At 36.0% G+C, this 26296-nt stretch overlaps 1 protein-coding gene across 2 annotated transcripts in view; it reads left to right on the top strand.

The window, feature by feature from the left end:
* The window catches only part of LOC120460532 (receptor tyrosine-protein kinase erbB-4), a 147548-nt gene that overhangs the window by 110898 nt on the left and 10354 nt on the right, over positions 1-26296 (top strand). For both annotated transcript variants that reach the window (XM_039648348.2, XM_089132535.1), the window contains exons 13-22: positions 755-887; positions 5727-5820; positions 7301-7455; positions 9787-9831; positions 10031-10163; positions 11633-11755; positions 11846-11944; positions 12956-13141; positions 25225-25380; positions 25811-25886. In XM_039648348.2, the coding sequence (XP_039504282.2) occupies positions 755-887; positions 5727-5820; positions 7301-7455; positions 9787-9831; positions 10031-10163; positions 11633-11755; positions 11846-11944; positions 12956-13141; positions 25225-25380; positions 25811-25886 (1200 nt within the window). The remainder of the gene's footprint in view (positions 1-754; positions 888-5726; positions 5821-7300; positions 7456-9786; positions 9832-10030; positions 10164-11632; positions 11756-11845; positions 11945-12955; positions 13142-25224; positions 25381-25810; positions 25887-26296) is intronic.

The raw sequence follows: 26296 nt of genomic DNA, 5'->3' as shown, positions 1-26296 counted from the left end.
GCCCAAAAAATGAAATACACTTTCACCATATTTTTTAGGAATAAAATATGTTTTTTGGGGGAACTTTGAATAAACAATAGCATATTTTATCCCCTTACACTAAACCTACACATCACAGAAAACGTCCTGCATTTTCACATTTTCAAAAAACATCACTTAGTATGATTTATAAGCTGTTTGATTATAAATCATACTAAGACAATTGTTTTACAGGGCAATATCTTATGTGTGATAAGAATTCACTGAACTGATGAAATGGAGAGGCACAGGCTTATCTGTAATGGAGATGTTGACAGTTGCAGAACACTTCCCACAGTGCCCCTCTGCCAAGCCACGCTTGATGTAATTAGTGTGATAATAAGTGTGTGGTGTGCAGGATCAATCGCGCTGTTAGCTGGCTCATCATTGGCCTCTTTTCCACACTACTGATCACAGTAGTCTGATATCCCTGGATTGTTGAACAGCCCTGATTCATGGATTCGGTAGCCATATCTAACCTCAGAAATATGTATTTTAAAAAATTGAAAATCTAACATGGGTGGTTTTCTTTCTTATGCCAACAATTTTTTTATTGTAACTTGGGGAGATGTTTAGCCATATATACACCAGAATATGGATGACATGGTCTAAAAAAAAACAAAAAAAACTCAATCCATATCATGGGGCCTTTAAAATGTTTATTGTGTAAATGGTGTTTATATATTGGCAGTATACTGTATGAGAGTAAAATAATTTCTTTGAATGTCTTCTGCAGCTCAGCAAAAGATGGTTTGTGATTCGCTGTGTTCAGCGGCAGGATGCTGGGGTCCCGGTCCAGATCAATGTCTTTCTTGTAAATACTTCAGCCGAGGAAGGACGTGTGTAAAATCCTGTAATCTTTATGATGGGTGAGTAAAAGACAAGTTGGACACAGACTTCAGATAATGAAGAAACACGAACAAATATGATCTGGTCTGTCTAGAATCTACACTTTATTTCAATGGTACACTTTAGGCATTCTACTAACTATAAGTAACTTCACAACTACATGTTAACTAACTCTCATTACACTCTAAAAAATGCTGGGTTGTTTTAACCCAATTTTGGGTCAAATATGGACAAACCCGAAATGTTGGGTTAAAAATGTAATGTAAAAATTTAACCCAACGGCTGGGTTAGTCCATATTTGACCCAAAGTTGGGTTAAAACAACCCAGCATTTTTTAGAGTGTAGTGTTTTAGTAGGCTGTTAGTAGACCGTTTGGTTTGGGTTGGTGGAATAAGTTGACATAGTTGACAAATTTAAAAAGTTAGTAGAATATTAGTAGAATTTACTTCTCTAAATCTCTGTCGGGGGACTATCAAAATATCAAAACCACAAATATTGCAGTTTCTTCGAGTTTCTTTTTTGAGGAAACTGCAATAAATATCCTTTTAAAAACATTTTATATTATTATTCATATAATGCACAGCATGTAATTCACAAAATAATTTGTTAATTACTAATTTTAAATATTTAAGCCTACGTTTTTGTGTCAATATCTATTTAAAGGGATACTCCACTTTTTTTGGAAATAGGCTCAAACAGTTGAGTTTTACCCTTTTCGAATCAATTCAGCCGATTTTCTGATATTTAGAAGAATATCAGTAACCAGACAGTTTCTGGTCTCATTGACTTCCATAGTATATTTTTTTCCTCCTATGGAAGTCAATGAGACCAGAAACGGTCTGGGTACAGATATTCTTCTAAATATCTGAAAATCGGCTGAATTGATTCGAAAACGGTAAAACACAACTGTTTAACTCTGGGGGAGTTGTAAAAAAAGTGGTGTATCCCTTTAAGAAACCTACATGCAAAAATCCAGTCGAGTGGTCAATTGTCAAGTTTATTTATCTTTACATACCAGTTACACAACTTCATTCTGCTAATGTTTCATGAAAGAGACCCATCGTGTGGGCAGCATTTTAAACTCCACAAGTTCTGACGTACACATCACTAGATTATTGGGCCATGGTTACTGCAGTATTTGTTGTGTTTTATGAAGACTATCTATCTTTTAGATTGCCATTCACCCCTAGTCACTTTGTAAACACTTTGTGCCTTGGGGATGTGTAAGAAAAGATTAAAAGAATCAGAGAGAGGGATGGATTTCATCTAAAAGTTACTAGTCTGAACGCAGAAGGCAGCAGCACTATATCTGGCCAGTGCTCCTGCACAGGCCACAATCCAGCTAATTGTTCCACGGCCTGTCCCAAGCGAGCTCATAACACACTGCCATCTGTGAGTGACAAAGAGGAAACACTGATCTGACAACAAATTTGCATTCTGGTCCTCTGGGGCCGTCAGAGAAGAGCTCTGTGGTTGGCACTGCGCTTCTGGTGTAGTCATTAAACAATGGCAACTCTGACCAACATCTGAATAGGATTCCCGTGGCAGAAAAAATGTAATTTAGTTCCTTACAATAATCAGCTGTGGGGGAGTGTCATATTTTAGAGAATGAACTGGGGTCTCATTACACTCTATTAATTTTGCTGTAAATCAGCTGCTGTTGTGCGGAGTCTATGATGTGCCAAACCGCTCCAGTTGCTCAACCAAGAGTTCGGACCTGAGAGCAGCGCTATGTATTTTTCCTGAAGTAATTGGTCTTAGACCACCAAAAATCATCACTTCCGTTTTATTAGCATTAAAACTTAAAAAAATGTATCATCAACATCATCGAGACACTCTATTAACGAACTGACAGTGTCATTCTTTTTAATCGGCTTGTGTTTCCTAATTACTGAGCCCCGCAGTAGCAAATACAGTGAAAGGAGAAGGGGACCCAAAATTGAGCCCTGGGGGACCCCACAAGAGAGAGAGGTGCAGAAGAGGATTCATAACTTCACAGCTGATGCAGATAGTCCGACTTTAGGTTGTGTGTCCGAAAACGCTAGACGCTCTGCTGAAGACGCTGTGCTTTGGCGCTTGAGAGCGTTTTGGCAGCGCAGCGTTTTTTTCTGTTGAGACGTTTCGTTGCTATGATACAGAATATATGCAGCAGTTTGAATGTTGTGACAGTTGGTCGGTGTGGTTTAGTCCCGCCCCTCCTCCCCTGTGATTGGACGGCTGGGTAAAATGTGACAGTGATGAGCTCTGCGTTTTATCCAAAGTTGAACATTTTTCAACTCCCAGCGACCAGTAAAAACGCTGGACGCTTCAGCGTGAAAAAAACACTCAGCGCCTCGGTACGCTCATGGCTAGAATCTACACTTTATTTAAAACATTGAAAACAATTGAAAACATACGCCAGGGGCGTGGAAAAACGCTTTGGTGGACACGCGGCCTTATAGAAGCTTTGAGAAGCAGTTTAATTAAAATGAAAACAAAATGATAAAATAAAATATACACGTTTTAAACAAGAGTTGTAGGTAGGTAAATTAAACATTTTTAGAGAATCGTTTTAAATGTGTGCTGAATTAGATTTTAATTTTGATATCCATTTGACAGTTGTAGGTAGATTGGTAGACAGGAGCCTTGGTAGACAGTTCTGATTCTGATTATAGAGAGCCTAAGTCCCCCCCCCCCCCCCCCCCCCCCCCCCCCCTTGCGGTCGACCACCATGGGACCTTATTTCGGAAAAATATTGAATGGAAGTCAATGGCGAGAGACAACAAATATTTTGATCTCGTTTGAATTGTGCCCTGAATTACACATATGATGTTTGTCAATTTAAAAGATACATTTTAAAGTAAAGAAAGTCGCAGTTTGATGTAAAACCGCTGAGGTATAAGACTGTGAAAATACGTAATTACAAAGACTACAAACCCCAAAGGCGCACATTTTCTCCCAATGAATGAAGCTAACTTTACTGAGGCTGTCTGTCATTGTTTCTACAGTCTTAACTAACACAGTCTCATCCCAAAAAGTCATATAACTGACGTTTTGGGACGTATTTTGACCATACGTCAATATCCGCCTTTTTAGGGCCCCCTTAAACGTCGGTAGATGGCGATCCCGGGCCGTCATACAACTGACGCTTTACCTTTAACGTCAGTTAGGTGACGGGTTAGGTTTAGGGTTAGGTTTAGGTATGGGGTAGAGTTAGGATCCCATAACCTCATCTACCGACGTTTAAGGGGGCCCTAAAAAGGCAAATATTGACGTATGGTCAAAAGACGTCCCAAAACGTCAGTTATATGACGTCTTGGGATGAGACCGGGTTGTCTTAACGTATAATCGTAATGTTAATGTCTATAATGTCTTTTTCTAACAACACAATGCCCCACTTTTTCATTCTTTTCCTCTTCTCCTTCCTTTCTTCTACTCCCCTTTCAGAGCCATTACTCTCTTCTCTGTCACTCTCTCCAGGTCTGGATATTAAGAAAGGTTATACTCCTTCTCATTGCCCCAGTCTACGGTTGGAAATTGTTAGATGTGGGTCATAGACTTAGCCGAGGCTGTATTGTTTTTTCTGGTAGCATTGCTCTAAGGGATCTAGAGTCTAGACTCTCCTGGAGCATGGCTCGGACAAGTTTGAGATTCCAATTGAGCATAGAAGCTTCAGGGCCTTGCCTATCATCGCTATATTAGTTACTGGGAGCAATGTTGTGCACAGTGTGTCCCATCACACACTAACTTATTATTGGCGAAGGCCTTGGAGCTTTAGTGCTAAGGGTTTTTAGATTGATCTAACCACAAGCAGGCACTGGTCAGCATGGTGTAGTTAGTATTGATGTTCCAATAGATTTTTTTGATTTTTTGCACCGGGAACAATGCAAGTCGACACCGTTGTGACTAAAAGTTTGCTAAGAAGCATTTCCTACAAGGCATTATTCGACTCTGGTTAAGCATATCCATAGCAGACTGGTGGAAGGGGCTTTGGATGGGAACATGAACAATGCATTATGGGTGTTAAGACAACAATCTTTTTTTTCTCTTTTTCTCTCTCTCTATTTCTAGTTAGGTAGCACAGATTATATATATTTTTTCCTGCCTTTCTGATGCATAGGCAGTCAAGTTTTATAGAATGCCCATTTAAGTACCCCTTTAGAGTGGTAGGTAGGGTAGATGGAAGACTTGGAAATTAGTTACAGTAAGTTGGTTTAGGGCATCACATTAGCACCCATTCTGACCATGACATTTTCCAGTGTGAGAAACTTGAAACTGTGAGTGCTCGTACACTCGATTTCCGATGTTTTAAGATCTTGAAGGTTTCTTTGATCCCCACTTTGTTATTGACAAGGCACCATCTTCCCCTGTTTTGGAACCGCCTCTCAAAATCTCCCTCTGAAACTCGGGCTGATGGAAACGAACAAAGGAAAGGGTATTGATGGCTCTGCTAGGCAGCTTTTCTGCCGTATCTCCCACAATCTGAGCTGCCATCTGCTTAGATAAAATTTAAAGAGGACTGTTTGTTCTATCCTCTCAGACCAGTGCAGAGAAAGATTTCTCTAATTAAAATGCCATTATTTTTTCATGGATCTTACTCAGCTAGCATATTCGCCAAGTTCTCGCCAGTGTGTGAATGCAGTGTCTGTGGTTCAGTTGGCCATGGTTCAAGAAGACATGGAGGATGAGTCGCAGACAAAACAAAACCTGCTGTATGTGTTGTCGCTGAGACAATGTGCTTGGACTGAAATTCTTTTGACTGATTGGCATGAGAAAATAAGAATTAAAGGAATATTTAAAACACAATTGTTTGAGCATAAACAGACACATAGAAATAATATATTGCTGTCTGAATATTTCTATTTGTTTGAATGTTTTAGTGATGATCGAGAGTTCGCCAATGGATCTGTGTGTGTGGAGTGTGACAACCAGTGTGAAAAGGCTGAAGATAAAACTCTTAGCTGTCATGGCCCTGTAAGTAAACCAACCAGTGTTTAACTTTCTTAATATATTCCAAAGAAAAACAAAATGTTTTCTTCATAATATATTTCATAAACATGTTTTGACTTCACAAGAGTAGTTCACTTGTAAAAAAAACTTTTGCTGATAATTTACTCACCCCCATGTCATCCAAGATGTCCATGTCATTCTTTCTTCAGTCGAAAAGAAATTAAGGTTTTTGATGAAAACATTCCAGGATTTTTCTCCATATAATGGACTTAAATGGGAACCAAATGGTTCAAGGTCCAAAAGACAGTTTCAGTGCAAACTGTTTAAAGGGCTTTAAACGATTTCAGACACTGAATAAGGGTCTTATCAAGCGAAACGATCGCTCATTTGAAAAAAATATATAACAAAGTTTAAGTTTTATAAGCTTAAATGGTCGCCTTGCTCTGTTCTATGATGCGCGTTCGTGACACTCCTGTTCGAACTCGTTCATCAAAACGAACAAATCTTTTTTGTGTCATCTGGTTCATTCAACGAACGAAATGAATGAGTTGACTCGGGAAAAGATTTGTTCATTTTGATGAACAGGAGAGTCACGAATGCTCATCACAGAACAGAGAAAGGCGACCATTTGAGCTTATACAACTTAAACTGTTATTTTTATTTTTTGAAATGAGCGATTATTTCGCTTGATAAGACACTTATTCATTGTCTGAAATTGTTTAAAGCCCTTTGAACAATTTGCACTGAAACTGTCTTTTGGACCTTGAACCATTTGGTTCCCACTGACGTGCATTATATGGAGAAAATTCCTGGAATGTTTTCATCAAAAACCTTCATTTCTTTTCGACTGAAGAAAGAATGACATGGACATCTTGGATGACATGCAAAAGTTTGTTTTTTTTTTCCTGTGAACTACTCCTTTAAAAATCTACCATTTGACAGAAATAAAAATGGGTTGCAAAAGCCATTTAATGTTGACAATTTTTAAAATGCCTTTTAGTTTGACTTCACTACTTAAGCCCCACCCATCAGGGGCATCACTGTGACATTTTTGATATTTTTCTGCAAATTAAGTTAGCAGTACTCAAACTTTTCTGTAAAATGCACATGGTTTTAGACTTTAAACAAAGCTGTCAGCTTCTTAAGATAACCTGTCTGTCCATCTTTACATAATTAGCAAACATCAGAGCTGTCAGAGCATGTAAGAACTCACCCAACTGTGTGACATCCACTTCAAAATGGGCAGTTATTTATATCAAAATGTATGATTTTATGTTGTCAACACCGCTATGTGACTTAAGTAAAACTTTAATGTTGCTCAAACTCACAAGAAAGTACCAATATTTGATATGTGCATAAAATATTACAGTGTTTCTTTTGGGTTAAGCATCACACTATTGTAAGTGGTTTATTTTCCTTTATTTGTCCCTCTTGGTTTGTCATGTACGACTCCTAGACAAATATTTTATTGGTGATTCTCCTGCTTTTTGTCTGCATGGTTTAGGGTCCAGATCACTGCGTGAAATGCTTGCATTTGAAAGACGGGCCCAACTGTGTGGAGAAATGCCCTGATGGTCTGCAGGGAGCAAACAGCTTCATCTTCAAATATGCTGAGACCAACAACGAGTGCCATCCCTGCCACCCCAACTGCACCCAGGGGTAAGCATCTGCCTGTTTGTGTGTTTGCTTTTTCCTCCAGGCCAGCACTACTACAGCACTACCAACACAAAACGCTTTTTTTTTTTTTTCTTTTTATCATCATGGCAACTGCAATAATTACAGTACAAACATCTTTCCATGTCTTATTGCCTTGATAATAAGGAGCAAGTTATAAATACCATGTGATAAATACCATGTGAAGGTAGAGATTTGAATTTTACTGCAACTGTGGCTTATCCAATAATATTTTAATTGTACTGAGAATGCTGTTATTTGATCAAAACTACAGTAATATTGTAAGACATTATTTACAAATTAAAGTAACTGTTTTCTATTTTGATTTTAAATAAATGTATTCCTGTGATCCAAAGATGAATTTTCAGCATCATTACTCCAGTCTTCAGTGTCGCATGATCCTACAGAAATCATTCTAATATGATGATTTCCTGCTCAAGAAGCATTTTCTATTATTTGAAAACGGTTTACTGCTTATTTTTGTATAAACAATGATACAGTCTTTCAGGATTCTTTGATGATGAATAGATAGCGTTTATTTGAAATAATGTTTTTGTAACAATGTAAATGTCTTTACAGTTACTTTTGATCAATGTAATGTAATTTTTAGTGATGTAAGCTTTTTATCCCTAAAATTGTATTCTGGACAAATGTGGGCAAAAAAGTTTTGATTTGTTTTTTAAAAAATACTTCCCTTGATCTGAGCAGTACAAGACTTGGCTACTTTTTCTAAGTTTGCCTCCTGAACACACACAATTTTTTTTTACTCAATCAAAAATGGGCACCCATAGAAATGAATGGGAAAAATGAATGTAATATAGAGCATTCTAAAATAAGCCAAAATAAGACACCAGGTGACAGCAAAGTCACTTCATCTTTAGATTTTAGCTCTAAGAACTTATTGGAATGATGTTTTAATGTAGTTAAAAATTAAAAAAAAAAAAAAAACATAAAAATAAGCATAATTTACATAGAAAATATGGTACTTTTTTAAGTAAATAAATTCAAAAATACCCCCAAAATAAATAGAAAACACCATAAATGGATAGACAAAACTTTATCGAAGACAGTGATATGACATTTATAATAAATAAAAATTAGGATCACACCTGAGTCCTCTGTGCCCACATTTGTCCACAATTACAGGATTAAGGGATATAAAGTGAATACGGTTTGAGGCCTACAAGAGAACAAAGTCAAATTTGCCATTTTCCCCTGAGTGATTTTTTTTTTTTTTGAATTATTTGATGAATAGTGTATTTGAAATAGATAACCTTTGTAACATTATATAAAAAAAAAATTGTAAAAAAAAAAAAAAAAAAAAAGAATAATATATTTGATGGAAATGCATACCTACTCGTTTTTAAAAGAATAGCTTTAACACTTAGGAGTGTGATTTGAGAAGTATCCTCCTTTCAGAAGTTAACTAACCCTTCTCGAGGCAATTATTTTGCTCAGTTTCATCTTGGAAATCACATTCATTCAAAACAGACTAATCTACATGTAACTATCTAAACTTCAACTGTCCAGTGGGTTGATGAATTTGGGTTGCAGTTCCACAGACCTTCGGTGTCACGTCCCGTAGATCTGGGGCAGATCATACTGCGCATGGACACACAAGAGACATCCACCCCAGTCTGAGTCTTTGGTTTGTTCTGGTCTGTCTTGGCTCTCAAATCAAAGCTCTTGCAATGCTCTAGGACACCATAGCAAAGCGCTTGCGATCCCTTCATCTTGTGGGTGACAGTCATTGCCGCTGGTTACTGTCAGGCATGGGCTCTTCAGCACGGCTCTCTGTGATTACTAAACCCAGTCACCACTGTCACAGTGCTCCAACATGCCTTATTTCGGTGTGTAAAGCTCCTGAGATGATCATCAAAGAGGCTAATGCTAGATAGATGACTAGGTAGATCACATGGTGCACATTTACTGTTCAAAGCTTGGGCTCAGTAAGATTTCTTTCATGATTTTGAAAAGCATGCTCACCTGCGTTTATTTGATAAAAAATGACAGTAAAAACAGTAAAATTATGAAATTTAAAGTAAAACATAAAATATCATTTATTCTTGTGATGTCGAAGCTGAATTTTCAGCATCATTACTCCAGTCTTCAGTGTCACATGATCCTTCAGAAATCATTGCTCTAGAAATATTTTCTATTATTTGAAAACGGTTTACTGCTTATTTTTGTCAAAACTGATCCAGTTTTTCAGGTTCAAAAGAACAGCGTTTCTTTGAAATAATGTTTTTGTAACAATATAAATGTCTTTACAGTCACTTTTGATCAATGTAATCGCTCTAATTTTCTGTATCACAGGTGTACTGGACCCCGGATTCAAGATTGTATTGGGATGCTGGACAGGTAAACACCCAAATGTTTTCCTCATACATTTTGTTTGTTTTATTCCCCAAACTAATCAAGGCACTGGTTATATATATAAATATATATAAAGAATCAATTAACTACATTTCAAAACATTACAAATCTTTACTTTATCAGGGCATAGAACGAATCCAAAAAGAAAAACTGAATTTTAACTGAGCGATATCTTTTCCTCCAGGACGCCTCTGATTGCAGCTGGGGTGATTGGGGGGATGTTTGTGGTCGTAATCGTGGCGCTCGGATTTGCTATCTTTTTCCGTCGGAAGAGCATCAAGAAGAAAAGAGCTTTACGGCGTTTCTTAGAAACAGAGGTGAGTGCTAAAAATATGCCAACATTTAAAAAGAGTTTCAATCATTTGGATGCGGTGCACTAATTTTATAAACATTTGATATCAGGAGACGCAAAGTCCGAACAAACAAAATCCGTACAGAAAGCCTGCAGTGAAATTGGTGTTGTGGTGCATGGACAGGTCTGTGGGCTCTATAGACACTCTCAACTTTCCATTTGAAAGTGCCTCTCTCACTTCAATGGTGGGAAACCTCAAATGGAATAATGGAGATCATTTTCAGATCCTTAAATGGCAAAGTACTTCAAAATGTTCTGCAGCCAGTATGTGTGAATGTGCATTTGAAATAAAGTCAATAGTATGGAATCTGCAGTTTTGTAAGGGAGTGTATTATAGCCCAAATTGATTTACTGTTTCAGTATCTACTTCTTGCAGAAAAATCTAGTGTTTCAGGATCATTTGTTGTTGTTTATATTGAAAGACATAAAACATACAATATACTCAAAATTATTTAGAAATAGGGTATGTCTTTAGCAACCATTATGACATCGGATGTTTTATTTTAATGGTGGTTCTGTCACCCATATTAAAGAGTGGAAACCTTTGGAAAACGTATAGCAATCTGAATTGGGAGGACCGGAGCATACATGCAGGAATATATGGATGCAATAACTCACATACTGTAGATAATGAGGTTCAACACTATGAAGATCCTTGAAGGTTAAAATAAGTATTTTGAACTGAATACATGATGAGATTGGCAACCGCTGCAGAGTGATATGAATAGCAAGTTGTAAATATGAGAAGTACAGCAGCAAAATTGTGCATGTTTTTTTAAAAGGTATTGCAATTTGTCAAAGGTAAATGAAAACAGATTAAGACGCCATGGATTAGTCTTCCGGGTTTTGACGTCATCCCTGCAGCACTCTTTAACGTCACTGAGAATCTCTGTATAAACACAGGCATAACTCGAGAAGTAAAGAAGGGGAGATAAAAACGCAATTTAAACTGAAAAAAGCAGAGCAAATTGGCAAAACCAAATGAAAACATATGATGACAATAATGAAATCATACCGCTTGGGCTTTCAAATGATTAATCGCGATTAATCACATCCAAAATAAAAGTTTGTGTTTACATAGCTAATATATGTGGGTGCACTGTGTATAGTTATTTTTATATATAAATAAATACACACATGCATGTATATTTAAGAAAAAAATATTATTTTATAAATAAAATATTTATATTTATATATACTACAGTATATACATGGAAATATTTCTTAAATATATACAAGCATGTGTATAAAATAATTATACACAGTGCACCCACATATATTATGTTAACGAAACTTTTATTTTGGATGCGATTAATCGCGATTAATCGTTTGACAGCCCTACATACCGCCTATAATGGTGCCAACTAGTTACTGGCAGATGAAGCTCAAGTAGGTATTGTAGTTATGTATAAATTTTGATTGTTTTTTGAGCAGTTGGTGGAGCCTTTAACGCCGAGCGGCACGGCGCCAAACCAGGCACAGTTACGCATACTAAAGGAGACGGAGCTTAAGAGGGTCAAGATCTTGGGAACAGGAGCCTTTGGCACTGTTTACAAGGTACTACATTCACTTTTATAATTCATGTGTGTATGAATTTTGCGTGTTTACTGAACTTCTGCTGCCATTTTTTTTTTTTTTTTCGATAAGGGAATCTGGATTCCAGAAGGAGAAACAGTGAAGATTCCAGTGGCCATAAAGATACTCAATGAAAGTACAGGACCTAAAGCCAATGTGGAATTTATGGATGTGAGTAGAATTAAATCTCACTTTACTGTTTACCATCATTTGCATTCAAGTGAATGAATATAGCCAACAGTGCAAAATGCAAATCAAATAATTAGCAGTATACATTTTTATACATTTAACGTTAAATAAATATAACTAAACAACTTAAGCTCTTGATTGTGAAGCCATATGATTTGAGGGGAGGTGTTCACATGGATAACAAGTTTTTAAACCAGGCTCATTTTGCATTTCATTTATGTAACTGAATTATTCCATAAATATACACTACTGTTCAAAATGTGGTGTTTGCAAGATTTTGAATGAAGTATCTTATGCTCACCAGGGCTGCATTAATTTGATCAAAAATTGCAATATTATATTACAATTTTAATATATTTGTCAAATGTAATTTATTTTTGTTAGCAAAGCTGATTTTCAGCATCATTACTCCAGTCTTCAGTGTCACATGATCCTTCAGAAATCATTCTAATATGCTGATTTGGTGCTCAAGAAACGTTTCTGATTATTATCAATGTTGAAAAGTTGTGTTCCTTGATATGTTTGTGATTATCAGGATTGTTTGATGAATAGCAAGTTTAAAAGAACTGCATTTATTGGAAATGTAAATCTGTATAACATTATAAATGTCTTCACTGTAAATTTGATCAGTTTAATGAATCCTGAATGTAGGAATGAAGTTAATTAATTAATTAATCTCTGAGTATGTTTTGTGATCTGACTCTGTGTGCTCAGTAACGTTTCTCAGTGTTGCTTCTATGAGATGCGATAGAGAAAGAAAACAACTGAACCTGCAGATTATAAATTCCTCTTGCAGTCGTTCTAGGTCTCCCTTATGGTTTTGGAGCAGTTTTGATGTTGATTCAATTATGATATCCTGATATGTATCGTATCTTGAGGTAGTTGGCGATACCCAACTCTAGTTTGGAATCCTAGAATGTATAATGACCAAAAAATGATCTATAGTGTTGATGAAAACAGCAGATTTCCAGTGTTTCTCTTTTTGTCCTCCAGGAGGCGCTGATCATGGCCAGCATGGAGCATCCTCATTTAGTGCGTCTGTTGGGGGTCTGCTTGAGTCCCACTATTCAGCTGGTAACTCAGCTCATGCCCCACGGCTGCCTGCTGGACTACGTCCACGAGCACCAGGAGAACATCGGCTCCCAGCTGCTGCTCAACTGGTGCGTGCAGATCGCAAAGGTAAGACTGTGTGTTTGCCTTTGTTGTACAGTGAAACACATTGTCTCAAATAATGAATCTCTACATACCCTTCCCAGAGTTCATAGTAAATGCACTGTACTTGAAGGTTTTCATACCCTGAACGCACATATCTGCAGGCTGCTGAACCACTAAACACTCAGTTGCTTTGGCTCAGTCGGGTACCACATCAAACGCAAGGGCGTTCTTAGAAGTGCTTCGAAGGAAGAAGCTCCGGTGTCTCATGCGTCAAATGAGTGCAACTGCCCCCCCTACCATGTTTAAAGAGAAAATCTTTTTCCTTCAGCTCTGTGATTGAAACGTTATGTAATGGACTGGTGTATGAAGAAGTTCAAGGAAAATATCCTCAGCTACCCATTTCCTACTCAGCATTGCATGAAATATTTATTTAGCTGTGGTGCTCAAACAGTCCAGTTTGTGTCATTTGCCAATCCAGTTTCTCACTTCAGTACTGGTAATCCCTGTCTATCTACACACTAAAAATGAATATGCTTTATTTAATCAAAAAAAAAAAAAAATTGTGGCAACAGATTACAAGCAGTATTATTAATTAAATTTAACAAATTAGAATTGAGTAATAATTTATTAAATTAATTCCTTAAAAGTTAACCATTTAAAATGAGTAAAACTTACAACAACAACCCCAAAAAAACATAAATTGAGTCATCATTATGGTGATCGGTGTTTGTTGTAGGTTTGTTTTAAAATTACGGTTTTCTCCTTATCAAATTAATTCCTTGAACGTTAACCATTTAAAATGAGTAAAACTTACGAAAACAACCCCCCAAAAAAAACATAAATTGAGTCACCGTTATGGTGATCGGTGTTTGTTTTAGGTTTGTTTTAAAATTACGTTTTTTACGGCTATTTAGGTAATCCCTGTCTATCTACACGGTAAAAATGAATATGCTTTATCTAATCAAAAAAAAAATTGTGGCAACAGATTACAAGCAATATTATTAATTAAATTTAACAAATTAGAATTGAGTAATAATTTATCAAATTAATTCCTTAAAAGTTAACCATTTAAAATGAGTAAAACTTACAACAACCACCCCAAAAAAACATAAATTGAGTCATCATTATGGTGATCGGTGTTTGTTTTAGGTTTGTTTTAAAATTACGGTTTTCTCCTTATCAAATTAATTCCTTGAACGTTAACCATTTAAAATGAGTAAAACTTACGAAAACAACCCAAAAAAAACAAACATAAATTGAGTCACCGTTATGGTGATCGGTGTATTTTAGGTTTGTTTTAAAATTACGTTTTTTACGGCTATTTAGGTAATCCCTGTCTATCTACACGGTAAAAATGAATATGCTTTATCTAATCAAAAAAAAATTGTGGCAACAGATTACAAGCAATATTATTAATTAAATTTAACAAATTAGAATTGAGTAATAATTTATCAAATTAATTACTTAAAAGTTAACCATTTAAAATGAGTAAAACTTACAAAAACAACCCAAAAAAAAAAACATAAATTGATGTCACCATTATGGTGATCAGTGTTTGTTTTAGGCTTGTTTAAAATAACGTTTTTCTCCTTCAGTGATTCTGCTTGTTAACATCAGGTGTCTTCAATGTTGGCAATATAAAATAAGAGTTCTCAATTAATCTTTTTTTTAAGATATTGCATAAAAATGCTGGATGTAAAAGCCAAGATAAGAATAAAATGTCCAAAATGTGCAAACAAAACATGAGACTGAAATGCTGCTTTAGACATTGAAGAAATTGTTTGAGGCGAAGCATTGTTAAAGCTTTAAAAGAGAATTAACTATTCAAGCTGAGCAAATTAGGTCATATAATCATCAAATATATATATATATATAGGCTAGCATTATATTTCCCTGTGTGTTGGGCAGAAAAGGAATCCACTGACCTCAATCGAGAGCCATAATGACGGTTCAGTCTGAGATTGTTGACCAGCATGTCATCTCTCGGAGAAGCTAGAGAGTTTAAGGTTGGATCTGTGTTTGATTTCTCACCTGCTGTGGTCCTCAGGATATTAATCCTCTCAATCGTCCATTAGATAACCCTGCTGTGTTCACCCAGTGACCTGTGATTGCTGCCCAGTCCTTTTAGATATTGGCGTCGTGCTCTCCTATCATACAGAACCTGTGTGTAGTGCAAGGGCATGGGCTCCTCCTCCTGCTGTGTTCTTGGAGAAGCTTGAGACTTATTTTATTGTGAGTGAATTTCCGGACCTGTTGCTTTCTCACGCCTAGACCTGAGGAACATGACAGCTGAAGTGAAGAGAAAGTTAGATGCCAGGGAGAGAGGAGACCGATTTTGACGCCTTCAGCGTTTCAAGATGTTTGAGTTGGACTGCAGCATTTTCAATGTAGGATTTTTCAACTACTTCAGACCGATTCCTCTCTCTCTCTCTTCTGGTTCGCGTACAGGATTAATGTCATCTTTCATACCATTGCTCATTTACTTTGCACCTTTTGTCTGAGAATACAAGATCTGAATTAGTCAGATAGTGCAAACATGACAAATGAGAGTACCTTGAATATGCAGTAGGTGCCTAAAACATAATTTAACCAAATCATATTTGTGGTGTCCAATATGAAAATCCATTTCTGCCTCAAAGTTAAAAAAGGAAGGGAAATATGACTTTATATCTCACAAAGTTACTTTATCTCTTAAATACATGTATTTCTTTAGTAGTAACACTCTCAAACTACATTATTCTGTGTCCGTTTTTATGTTATATATTTGTTGGAGATTACATGTAATTCTCAGAATGCAGTATTCTGTATCTGAAAATAAAATATCTTTTTTTTCCTTTTACATGCATATTTTTTACCTTCCTCATTTAATAATACAGGCATCAGGCGTTTAAATGTGAAAAAGTTCAAAATGACATATTTTTGTAGACAATGGCTTATTGAAAAATCATAATTATGAATTTGATTTGGCATTGCAGTATGAATGAAAGAGGGTTATAATATTCTTTCTAAAACCGTGGATAAAGTATGTGGCTGTGGTAGAGCTCATTTGCATATTTCCAAGCTAACTTGGCATCAAAAGTGATACCCTCCATCAGATGATGGGTGTCATTTGAATAATTCCCAGCATCCAGCATTTATCTGCCAGGGAAAAAAAACAATGCCAACAAATATATTTGAAAAGAGCTAGTTATCATCATTGCATCCATTTAGACTATTATCTTATCATGTTCAAATCTTATACCTTGTACCGTGTTTTTCATATAGCAACACATGTTTTCTCTCATGCAGTAATTGATATCTACTGTATATTACTGACATTGCAAAGTTTCCTCTTCCATAGCATAAGAAACTTAATGGACTCTTCTGTTTCTATCATCTATGATGTTACTTGTAGAATTCCTGAGGAGAAATAAAAAATGCAATCAAATGAGACAATTTCCAATACAGTGATAATATAGCTCACATCATTCGTTTTATTATGGCAGACTCAATGCATATGTTGTTTTCTATCTAAGCAAATGCAACTCAATTGTGGTGCAGCAAGTACCCATACCTTTGGCTTTTCTATCTTCATTTCAATTTGAAAGTATTGTTTGTTAATAAGCATTTTTGTTTATTTCTTTTTTTTAAATTCACCTTTAAATGCATTCAGCATTTTCCATCACCAAACAATCCCTAATCCAAGCTGAATAAATGCTTTCATTCAGCCCGATTATCACTCTGGAAAATGCAGAGAGTCTCTGAAACCCTCCAATTACAGCGAGGGATCCGCTGCACTAATAGATGTATGGAGTTTGGATTTGGGGGATTGAAACTCTGATTGGATCATTCATTTCAAGATAGTTGACTATGAAAAGAGCTGAGGTGTCCTTATCACAGTCAGATTAGAGTGAACTAGGCTAATTCAAGACGCCTGCAGCTGATGGGACTCTGTGCTCGTGAATGATTTAGTAATGTTTGCTTTTGAAGATGTGGGCAAAAGAAGAAATCATGATCCGGTACTGAAAGAGGATGTTTTTCCATTCAGTCATCTGATTTCAGTCTCATAGGATTGCCTGGTCTTTAAACAAATGTGTTTTAGCCAGCTATAAATAGTTTCGTATAAACATCTGTTTGTCTTTCATAACACATTGGTTTTGAGATTTTGTCCATTTCCACACTTTGCACCAATGTAGTGTTTAGCAAGGCAGGTCATTTATCATTAAATTTGTGATAATATGTTAAACTTCATTTGTCTTTCATGTTGTAATTTAACCACTTAACTGTCACCGTCCCACAGGGACGTTTTGCCACTATATTTTTAAAACAATAATATCTTAGTAAATACCTTAAATAATATTGACAAACTATATATCATTTGAAAGCTTACAATCTCTAGTTTCCATATTTGGTGACTGACTGATTTTCATACTCATAAGGCGTGTTCAGACCTTCATTTTAAAATAGCAGTAAACATGAAAAATCATGAAAAATTGGTAGATACCTCAGTTTGTTTTGATGCCAAAAGTTCAAAAGATAGAATCCATTCAATTATTTTGGAAAAAAAAGGTCTGAAAAGTTTGAAATATCAAGAAAAAAATAATGAATTCACCATTTGTGACGTGGCAGCTAGCTATGACTTACATGCGTGTTCTTTGTATGTTTCTTAGAGGTTCAATTCATTTCAAAATCTGCCAAACTTCCCATACTACTTCTGAATAGGGTCTCTACTTCCGAAATTGTATGAAAATTGTGAAAATAATGGTTCATATCACTCAAAACACGAATGGAAATGCAGGCGCCCTTATATGGGCAGTAATGGAGTCTGGTTGTGCCCTAGTGAAAAAGTTTGGTACTGCGCTCAAACAAAATCTTACTGAAAGCTCATTTAAAATTTGAAACACAACTTGTTCAGATTTTTGGCTTTGATCTTTTTGCAATTTTAGAGTAGCCCAGGTTTTGAAAATATATATTTTATGTAAACTATGAATAATTAATATTTTTACATTGTATATTTCCATAAACTCAAACTTCACTTTCTTAATTTATTTCACTTCTACAAAAATCTGCCAAATGTCTTCTTTAAAACAAGACCAATCATATGTCTATATTCCAAAGCATTCTTGAATTACAACCATTTAAGTTCAAAATGTGCATTTTCATGTCTATTCAAAAAAGGGGGGGTGACAGTTAAGAGGTGGTCCCGTTCTTCATGATCCCATGTTTCAAACTTTAGTTAGTGTGTATTATTGTTGTTAGAGTATAAATAATATCTCTAAAATTATAAAGCTCAAAGTTCAATGCCAAGCGAGTTTATTTAACAGAAGTAGCCTACATCGAACGGCCAGTTTGGACTACATCCCTCTACTTCCTTCTTTAATGACGTCACGTCAGTAGAACTATTTTTTGACTAATGCCGCCCACAGGAATGCTGTGTATTGCTAAGTATTGTGTGTATTGGAATGCTCAGGTAAGATGATTCTGGGCCGTCTACTTTGCTCACTTTCATCACTTTCACGCGCTGTCTCGCGCACCAAACTGAACAGCCAATCAGAGCGAGCTCTCAACATGCTGAATCATGAGAACTCCCACAGTCGTGAGCCCGACTAAAGCCGACATGTGAAACACACCACAAAGTCTAGCCCGTCAGATGCTCACCATCGGACATTGGGAGACTTTTTTAGACATTCCAGGAAAATTTCCAAAAACCACTAGGCCAATGTTATATATTTTGTTTAGGTGATTACTTACAATATCCCAAATGTTTCCAACTATTTGTAAATCGTGAGAAAATTGCGATTTTTAACCAAGGATACGGGGCGTGTGAGCAGGGGTGAGGACTCGCCAGTCAACGACGTCATATACGCGTTACCCCCGGTTTCCGCCAGGTTTGACCTCGTACTGCAATAGTAACCATGGCGACAGACGTGGACAACTGGGTCGGTTATGCCCGTTATGCGTGCCGAACAGCGTTTGTTCAAACATTATGGACCATGGCAAGCAGACTTTGAGACAAAAAGAGGACTAGAACGAAGATCAACATCTTTCGAGATGCCGAGAGCTCCACGTCCGCGACTAACTTCGACTTGACAGAGACGCGAGTGTTGCATGTGACTTGAGCAAATCAATGTATATAAAACTAATCAATGCTATATAGTTCAACATGATGAAAAGTTAGAATATGATCTGTATGTTATTCTAATGTTGATCTATTTAGTCTCATACAGCCAACAAACAACCTAACAAACAACATTCAACACACAAATGCCGTTTAGTGTGATAGTGAAACTGTTAGAACAACGTTACCTCAAGTTTAATTCCTCTAATAAACTGACCTGTGTGAGTAATTCAGCGTGTAGTTCGGTAGAATTAAATGTCCTTATTCCTTTATATCCGCGGGACTCTCGTTGCGTGTGGCGCTGGTATACGTCTAGCAATCGCGCCCTGCTTCTACGGGCATGTTAATGACATCACTGTATTCACTCATCCATAACAGATCCATAATTCCGCTTAATGCGGAATATATGTCATTAATATACGCCTTTGTTATTGGAAGAGGTTAGTGACCCCTGGTGGTGAAACAATCTTGCATATTGTACCTTTAATAGTCAAAAAGGTTGAGAAGCACTGCAATAAAGTAGGCTACTATTAAAACTCAACATTTTAATTGAGAGAGATAGGAATGCATACACCGTTGTAGAAACGGTGTAAGTAGGAAGGGACATAAGGAGTTGATGATGTTTGAAAAATGGATTGATAGTGTATGAAACAAACAGCAGCATATTCAGTCTAGAGTTTTCATAAATAACCAATGATGTTTACACATCATCTTTCGCCAGCTTGCTGCAAACCCTCAGCAGTTTGAGACTTAGCATAAAAGACAAATGTTTTTCGTCGTGCGCCGTGATGCAGTTAGTTTGCGTTGTCTTTGTTCCACCAGTGTGTGATGGAAACCGCTCCTGTGTATTTATCACAAATTATACCATGTTGTCTGATGAAACTCCTGTGCTGCCCACGCACTACAGCCTTTCAGACAGTATGTAGTCCTGTTATCCTCCTCCTCTGTAACACATCAAGGAAACTGACAACATTGTTCTGCATTTAGGGCTGAAGAGAGTTTGTGAATATGAATCCCTCTTACAATGCAGCTATATTTCAACAAAATTGCATGCAAAATGTAGTTCAAACGACGCAGTAAAGGACTGAAAACATATTTTAATGTATGCGTTAATCAGTAGAAAATGTGTGTATTATTGTGTGCTCTGTTACTAGATTAGTTCAGGTTGTGTTATTTACACTCAAAAAAATATGTTGGCTTTAATTAATTTTAATTTGTCAACAGGTTCCACATAACTGGATTACGTTAAACAAACATAATTTGTTTATGTAACTTCAACATAATGGAATTGTGTAATTTTAAATTACCCGATTTAAGTAGTCTCAACGTGAATTTTTAAAGGCTTACTGATATGATTCAATATATATATTTCATTTGATTCAGACAGTGACATTTAATTGAATTAATAGACTTTAGCTAGCTAATTGCTATCAGAACCACATATTAGCATTCTGAATGCTAAGATTTACATCATTCAAATCAATAGAAAATAATGAAATCAGTCGAGAAAATGCTCCACTCTTCTCCACAATGGTAACCCACTGTAATTTAAACGGTTTAATAATTCCAATGTAATTTAACATTAAACACTACTACACACCATCAAGTCTTCCCCTTTTCTAAATTAAAAAAAAACAACATAAAATAACACTTAATTTTAACATTTATTCTCTCTTAATTCAACCATATGCAAAGCATGCTGGGAACTAAAAGCACTGCCCAGTTTCAGTTGAGGCAACACAAATCAATCATGTAATCCAACACAAACGGGTTAAGTAAACTTAAGTTGTTCGTAGATTTAAGCAGATTGAACACAATAAAATTAAGTTCGTGAAAAATGGCAGTCGGCTCGCTCTATACTGCCACCCTCTGGATGTACACATTTTTTACTTAACATCAATGGTTTGTGTTTAGGCAACACATTAGGATTTTGTACTGTTAAATTGAGACACAATTACATAGACCTTAATAGAAAAAAACATTTAAAGTCAAAAAATATAAGTAAACTATATATAAATATATTATGTAAAGTGCACAACCTCCCTAGTTCATTTTTTTGAGTGTTGCTGTCTTTTAAATGCCATTCATTTAAATCGTCATGTGATATCCAGAATAATTATTATAATTATTTATACCGTTATTGTTAACGCATACAACTTTTGATTTGATTACTAAATCTTGAACTGTTGAATTGTTTTATTGAACAGCATCTCTCATAGCATCATTAATCTGAATGTAACTGGAACAACAACAACCTTGACCCTCTGACCCCGAAGTGTTTTTCGACGTGTTCTCCTCCACCATCTTTTTTTTAGATGCAGCTTTCTCTCTCTGATTTTAATTAAGCCCCAGTGGTCGTGCACGTCTAATATTTGTTATTTCCCATGCCAGCGGTTAGAAAGTGTTGTAATAGGGCACTACGGGAGCCTCTTCTCTTTTTGTTCGGAGAAACTTTAACCTCTAGTAACGCAGATGTAAAAACAAGAGAACAGAGCTGCTCGAATGCTCTGGCCTGCTTACATGCACGTCACGCTAACGCTTGGACCTGCTCCTCGCGCTAGCCTGCAAGAAGCCTGTAATACTAAACGCCGGTAGCTTTTGACGGGGTTTGCTCTTGCTTTAATCTGACTTCAGTCAAACTGAACACACAAAGGGCTGCTTCTCACTGCCTAGCCCATCTCTTTGGTGGGATAGAGAGCTTCTGTATGGAAAGGAACATTAAAGGCCGCCAGCAGTAAAGCTTGTCGTTTGCATGCTAATTCCACTAGATCCAGCTTTCTTGATCTCAGAGTGAAGAATCAAATTTGAAGATTCAAGATTTGCAGCGTTGGATACTTTAGTTTGGATACAGTTCATATGTGTTTCTGCTGACAAAAGCAGGTTTGCGTTCGCTAAAGATCTCTCTCACGTTTCTTTTTTTTTTCTTTTTTGAGTGCTAAATGAACAGCTGGCTGCTCGTATCCTTAATGTGGTAAAAAAACAAACAAAAAAAAAACGGACATGCGTTTCTTAAACTGGCAGAAATACTTTACAAAAGAGCATGTTTTTGGACGTAAACTTGCTAATGGGTACTTTGATTTTTAACGTGTAAATAGCACTGTATATTGCTGCGTTTACATTAATTGTGAGATTCTAAGATGGTGGATGAGTTGAAATCAACAAAAAACATTTTTATTTTTTGATAAATATACAATTTAATTGGATTAAAAATTGGTTTTACACAATATGTGTATGCATTGTATATTTTTATACTCTACAATGCATTTTTTTCTGTTTTTGAAAGAAGTCTCTTATGCTTATGCATTCATTTGATACGGTAAAAACAGTAATATTGTGAAATATTATTATCATTTTAAAATAACTTTTTCATTTGAGAATATTTTAAAATGAACAAAACATAGCTTATCAAGGTTGAAAACAATTGTGTTACTTCATATTTTTGTGGAAACCACATTTGATTGATTAATAGAAAGTAAAAAATGATAATATTTGATATGGAAAGCTTTTGTAAGCTTTTTTTTTTTTTTAAGAAATTCAAATATTTAGACATTTGTAAAGTATTGCAACATGCGAACAACAAACGGTCATAAATTGAGCATCTTGAAAAGCTCATTGAGGATTCTGCCTGTAGAGTAGATGACAAAGCAACTTGATTTGGTTTTAAAACTGACCTGCAATATCCTCAAGCTATTCTGTATTATACGTTGTGCTTTTTCTTATGTGTGCACTCTGCGTGACTATACTTGAGAGAGAGAGTGAATGTGAGAGAGTGTGCAGCCACATCTACAGTGCTGCTGTGTGATGGATGGGTCAATGTCTCTCTCTGAATCACACAGAGAAAATATATTTTAACACAGTGTTCTTGACTCAGCTGTTGTCTGATTCATGCATGCTCACACATAAATTCCCAGACAGCTGTATAAGTAGCTCTGAGCAGCGAGGATCATTGCCTCTGGAACAAAAAGTCAGCAAATGACATGTCACTGAGAGTCGTGAATTAGTCGAGGAGTTTGTCTATGTTTGGCTGCTTGACGCTAAACGCACCATTATGGAGTCAACGTTGCATTTTTGCAACTATCATTGAGATAAATGAGAATGCTTATGGTTTACTCTTGCCAGTAGTGCTGTGAAATGCATAAATGTTCACATAATAATTGCATATACTGTTGTTTTAACACAGTCTCATCCCAAAAAGTCATATAACTGACGTTTTGGGACGTATTTTGACCATACGTCAATATCCGCCTTTTTAGGGCCCCCTTAAACGTCGGTAGATGGCGATCCCGGGCCGTCATACAACTGACGCTTTACCTTTAACGTCAGTTAGGTGACGGGTTAGGTTTAGGGTAGAGTTAGGATCCCAAACCTCATCTACCGAAGTTTAAGGGGGCCCTAAAAAGGCGAATATTGACGTATGGTCAAAAGACGTCCCAAAACGTCAGTTATATGACGTCTTGGGATGAGACCGGGTTGGTTGTTTTTAAAACACTGTTTATTTGATTATTGCATTTCATATCATCTTTGCTTTGAATGTCAGTGGCAAAAATGGCACTAGTTTGATTCGTTTGTTTCAGATAATTGATTCATATGATTCAATGATTCATTTGTATCATCTCTCAAAATCTTCACAGGAGATCTACATTCAGTATGTCCAAATGCATACAATGTTTTTGGTAAAAATAGTATTTTTTAATAACTTCTTTTTTAAAAAAAATGTAGAAAATATACATTTTCAGCATTCTTTGATGAATAGAAAGTTTAAAATTACTTTTCATTTATAGATTTTTGTTGTTTATTTTGGTAACAATGTAAAAGTCTTTACCATCACCTTTGATCAGAACAAAAAAATAATAATAATAATTAGATTTTTTGGAAAAAAAATTTATTTTTGTGTTTCTTGTTTTATTCCTGCATTGATGTTGGCAGGATCTCAATTTTGTAATTGTTTAATTGTGCTGAAAACTGGTAATTACACAGCAGAACTCACAAAACATGGCTTTTCTAATGAGTATTTGTATAGTGTTCCAGTGGCCATTATTCTTTCATTTTGTCTTGAAAGCATGTGCTTCACTAAAGGGTCATCCTGAATGGTCCATTCTTGTGTTGTCGTCCTTCATTGTGCTTCCACCCGTCCACAGTCCATTCTGTCACGGCTTCATTCAGCACTCCCCAGAAAAAAGCCCACAGGTCCATTTCCTAAACCCTCACTGTCAGTGATCTTCAAGCACATGCAGAGCATTTAGCAGCCCCTCCAGCACAGCTCCCCTCTTCTCCCAAAGGCCAGGAAGTTGCATTTTAATTGAAGATTAACATAAAGCCATAAATCATAGGCAAACTTCTGTAGAGGCACTAAGATCAGTATTAATGCACAGTGACCCAAAGTAGCAAAAGAAGTGAACATGGGTATAGAGAAATAAGGAGATGCGATTACATTATAATTAGATGTCTCACTAATTTACATCCTTAGGAAGTGAATCTAATTGGGCAGGCCAATATTTACGTAAATCTCTGATGCATTTGTATAGCAGCGGTGGTCTATATGAGAAGGAAGCTCAGCTTCCCTGTAATGTGCTTTACTTGTAGTTATAAAACGGTTAGTTCCAATCCTTGATTCTGATTGCTTTCATGATAAAACACGGCTATGAACACTTCACGCAGCGGTTCTATTTATCAGTGCGGTTCAACTTACATGCATATTACACATTGGAACGCTGTTGCTGTCCATGGTCAGGGACTATTTTTTCTAGCGGAAGGAAGGCTTTTAGTGATTCTACTTAATTTTTTTTTTTTTTACCTTATTATTTTTATTGTTTGGTAACCGTTTTATAATAGCAATAAGGTACTCGAGGCAATAACATTGTGAATAAGTAACGGCTGAAGGGGTTACTCCGCTTCACGTCGTGCCTAACAACGCCCTTCAGCCGTTACCTATTCACAATACAGCACAGCCTCTAGTGCTTACATATGTGATATTAAAAAATGATAATTGTTCAGATCTCTTCTTCGGCAGGGTATGATGTTCCTGGAGGAGAGGCGGCTGGTCCACAGAGACCTCGCGGCTCGAAACGTCCTGGTAAAATCTCCAAACCACATCAAGATCACTGATTTTGGACTTGCTCGCCTCCTGGAAATAGATGAAAAGGAGTACAGTGCGGATGGAGGAAAGGTCAGTGTTTGAAACTCTCACAAAGACTCTCATTTAATTCTGAGCATGAATGCATTTCACACCTTCCCAAAACAAAGTGTCTGGTACCACATTAGTGAATGCATTAGTTGAGCAATATATTTGTACAGAACCTTTGTTAATGTTAGATAATAAAAAAATACAACTGTTCGTTGTTTGTTTAGTTCACATGCATTAAGTAATGTTAATACAACTTTTATTTTAATAATATATTAGTAAATGTAGAAATTAACACCAAGTTTGATAAACACTTTAAAAGTATTTTTCATTGTTAGTTCTTAATAAAAAATGGAATGGAAGTGTTACCTGGTGTTTAACATTATTGTATAATCAAAGTGATCTGATTTGCCATGTTGATATGAAAATGCTCTTTGCATAAGCTGAAACGTAAAACCATTATTCATTAACTTAGATGCCCATCAAGTGGATGGCCTTGGAGTGCATTCACTACAGGAGGTTCACTCATCAGAGTGATATATGGAGCTATGGTGAGCTATGCACAGTGAAACAAATTGTGTATCACAAATACATTGTTTTTTTTCTGATTAAATTACTAAAAATTACTGTTATAATTTGTATTAATATGTTTTGTTTAGTTTATTAGTCTTTTATCGAGTTATGTAATATTAAATATATTTATATTCAGTTATATTTTAATAATCATTCTCAATTATTTTTATTCAAATGTATTATTTATTTTACATTGACTTAACTTATTTTTAACCCTTTGGTGCTCTTCTGTCATTTTTGATTGTTTTGTTTTTATTAGATTTTTTTTTTTTTTTTTACTTCATCAGAATGGTACGAAACTTGAAAAAGATTTTTGCATTTGCTATGTGAACACTGAAATAAATGAAATAAAAATAAAAAAAAACATGGCAATGTTTTGAAAATGTTA

Source organism: Pimephales promelas, chromosome 6 (genome assembly GCF_988280905.1).
Source record: "Pimephales promelas chromosome 6, fPimPro1.hap1.1, whole genome shotgun sequence".
Classification (NCBI taxonomy): Eukaryota; Metazoa; Chordata; class Actinopteri; order Cypriniformes; family Leuciscidae; genus Pimephales; species Pimephales promelas.
This window is presented reverse-complemented; position numbering and strand designations above follow the sequence as displayed.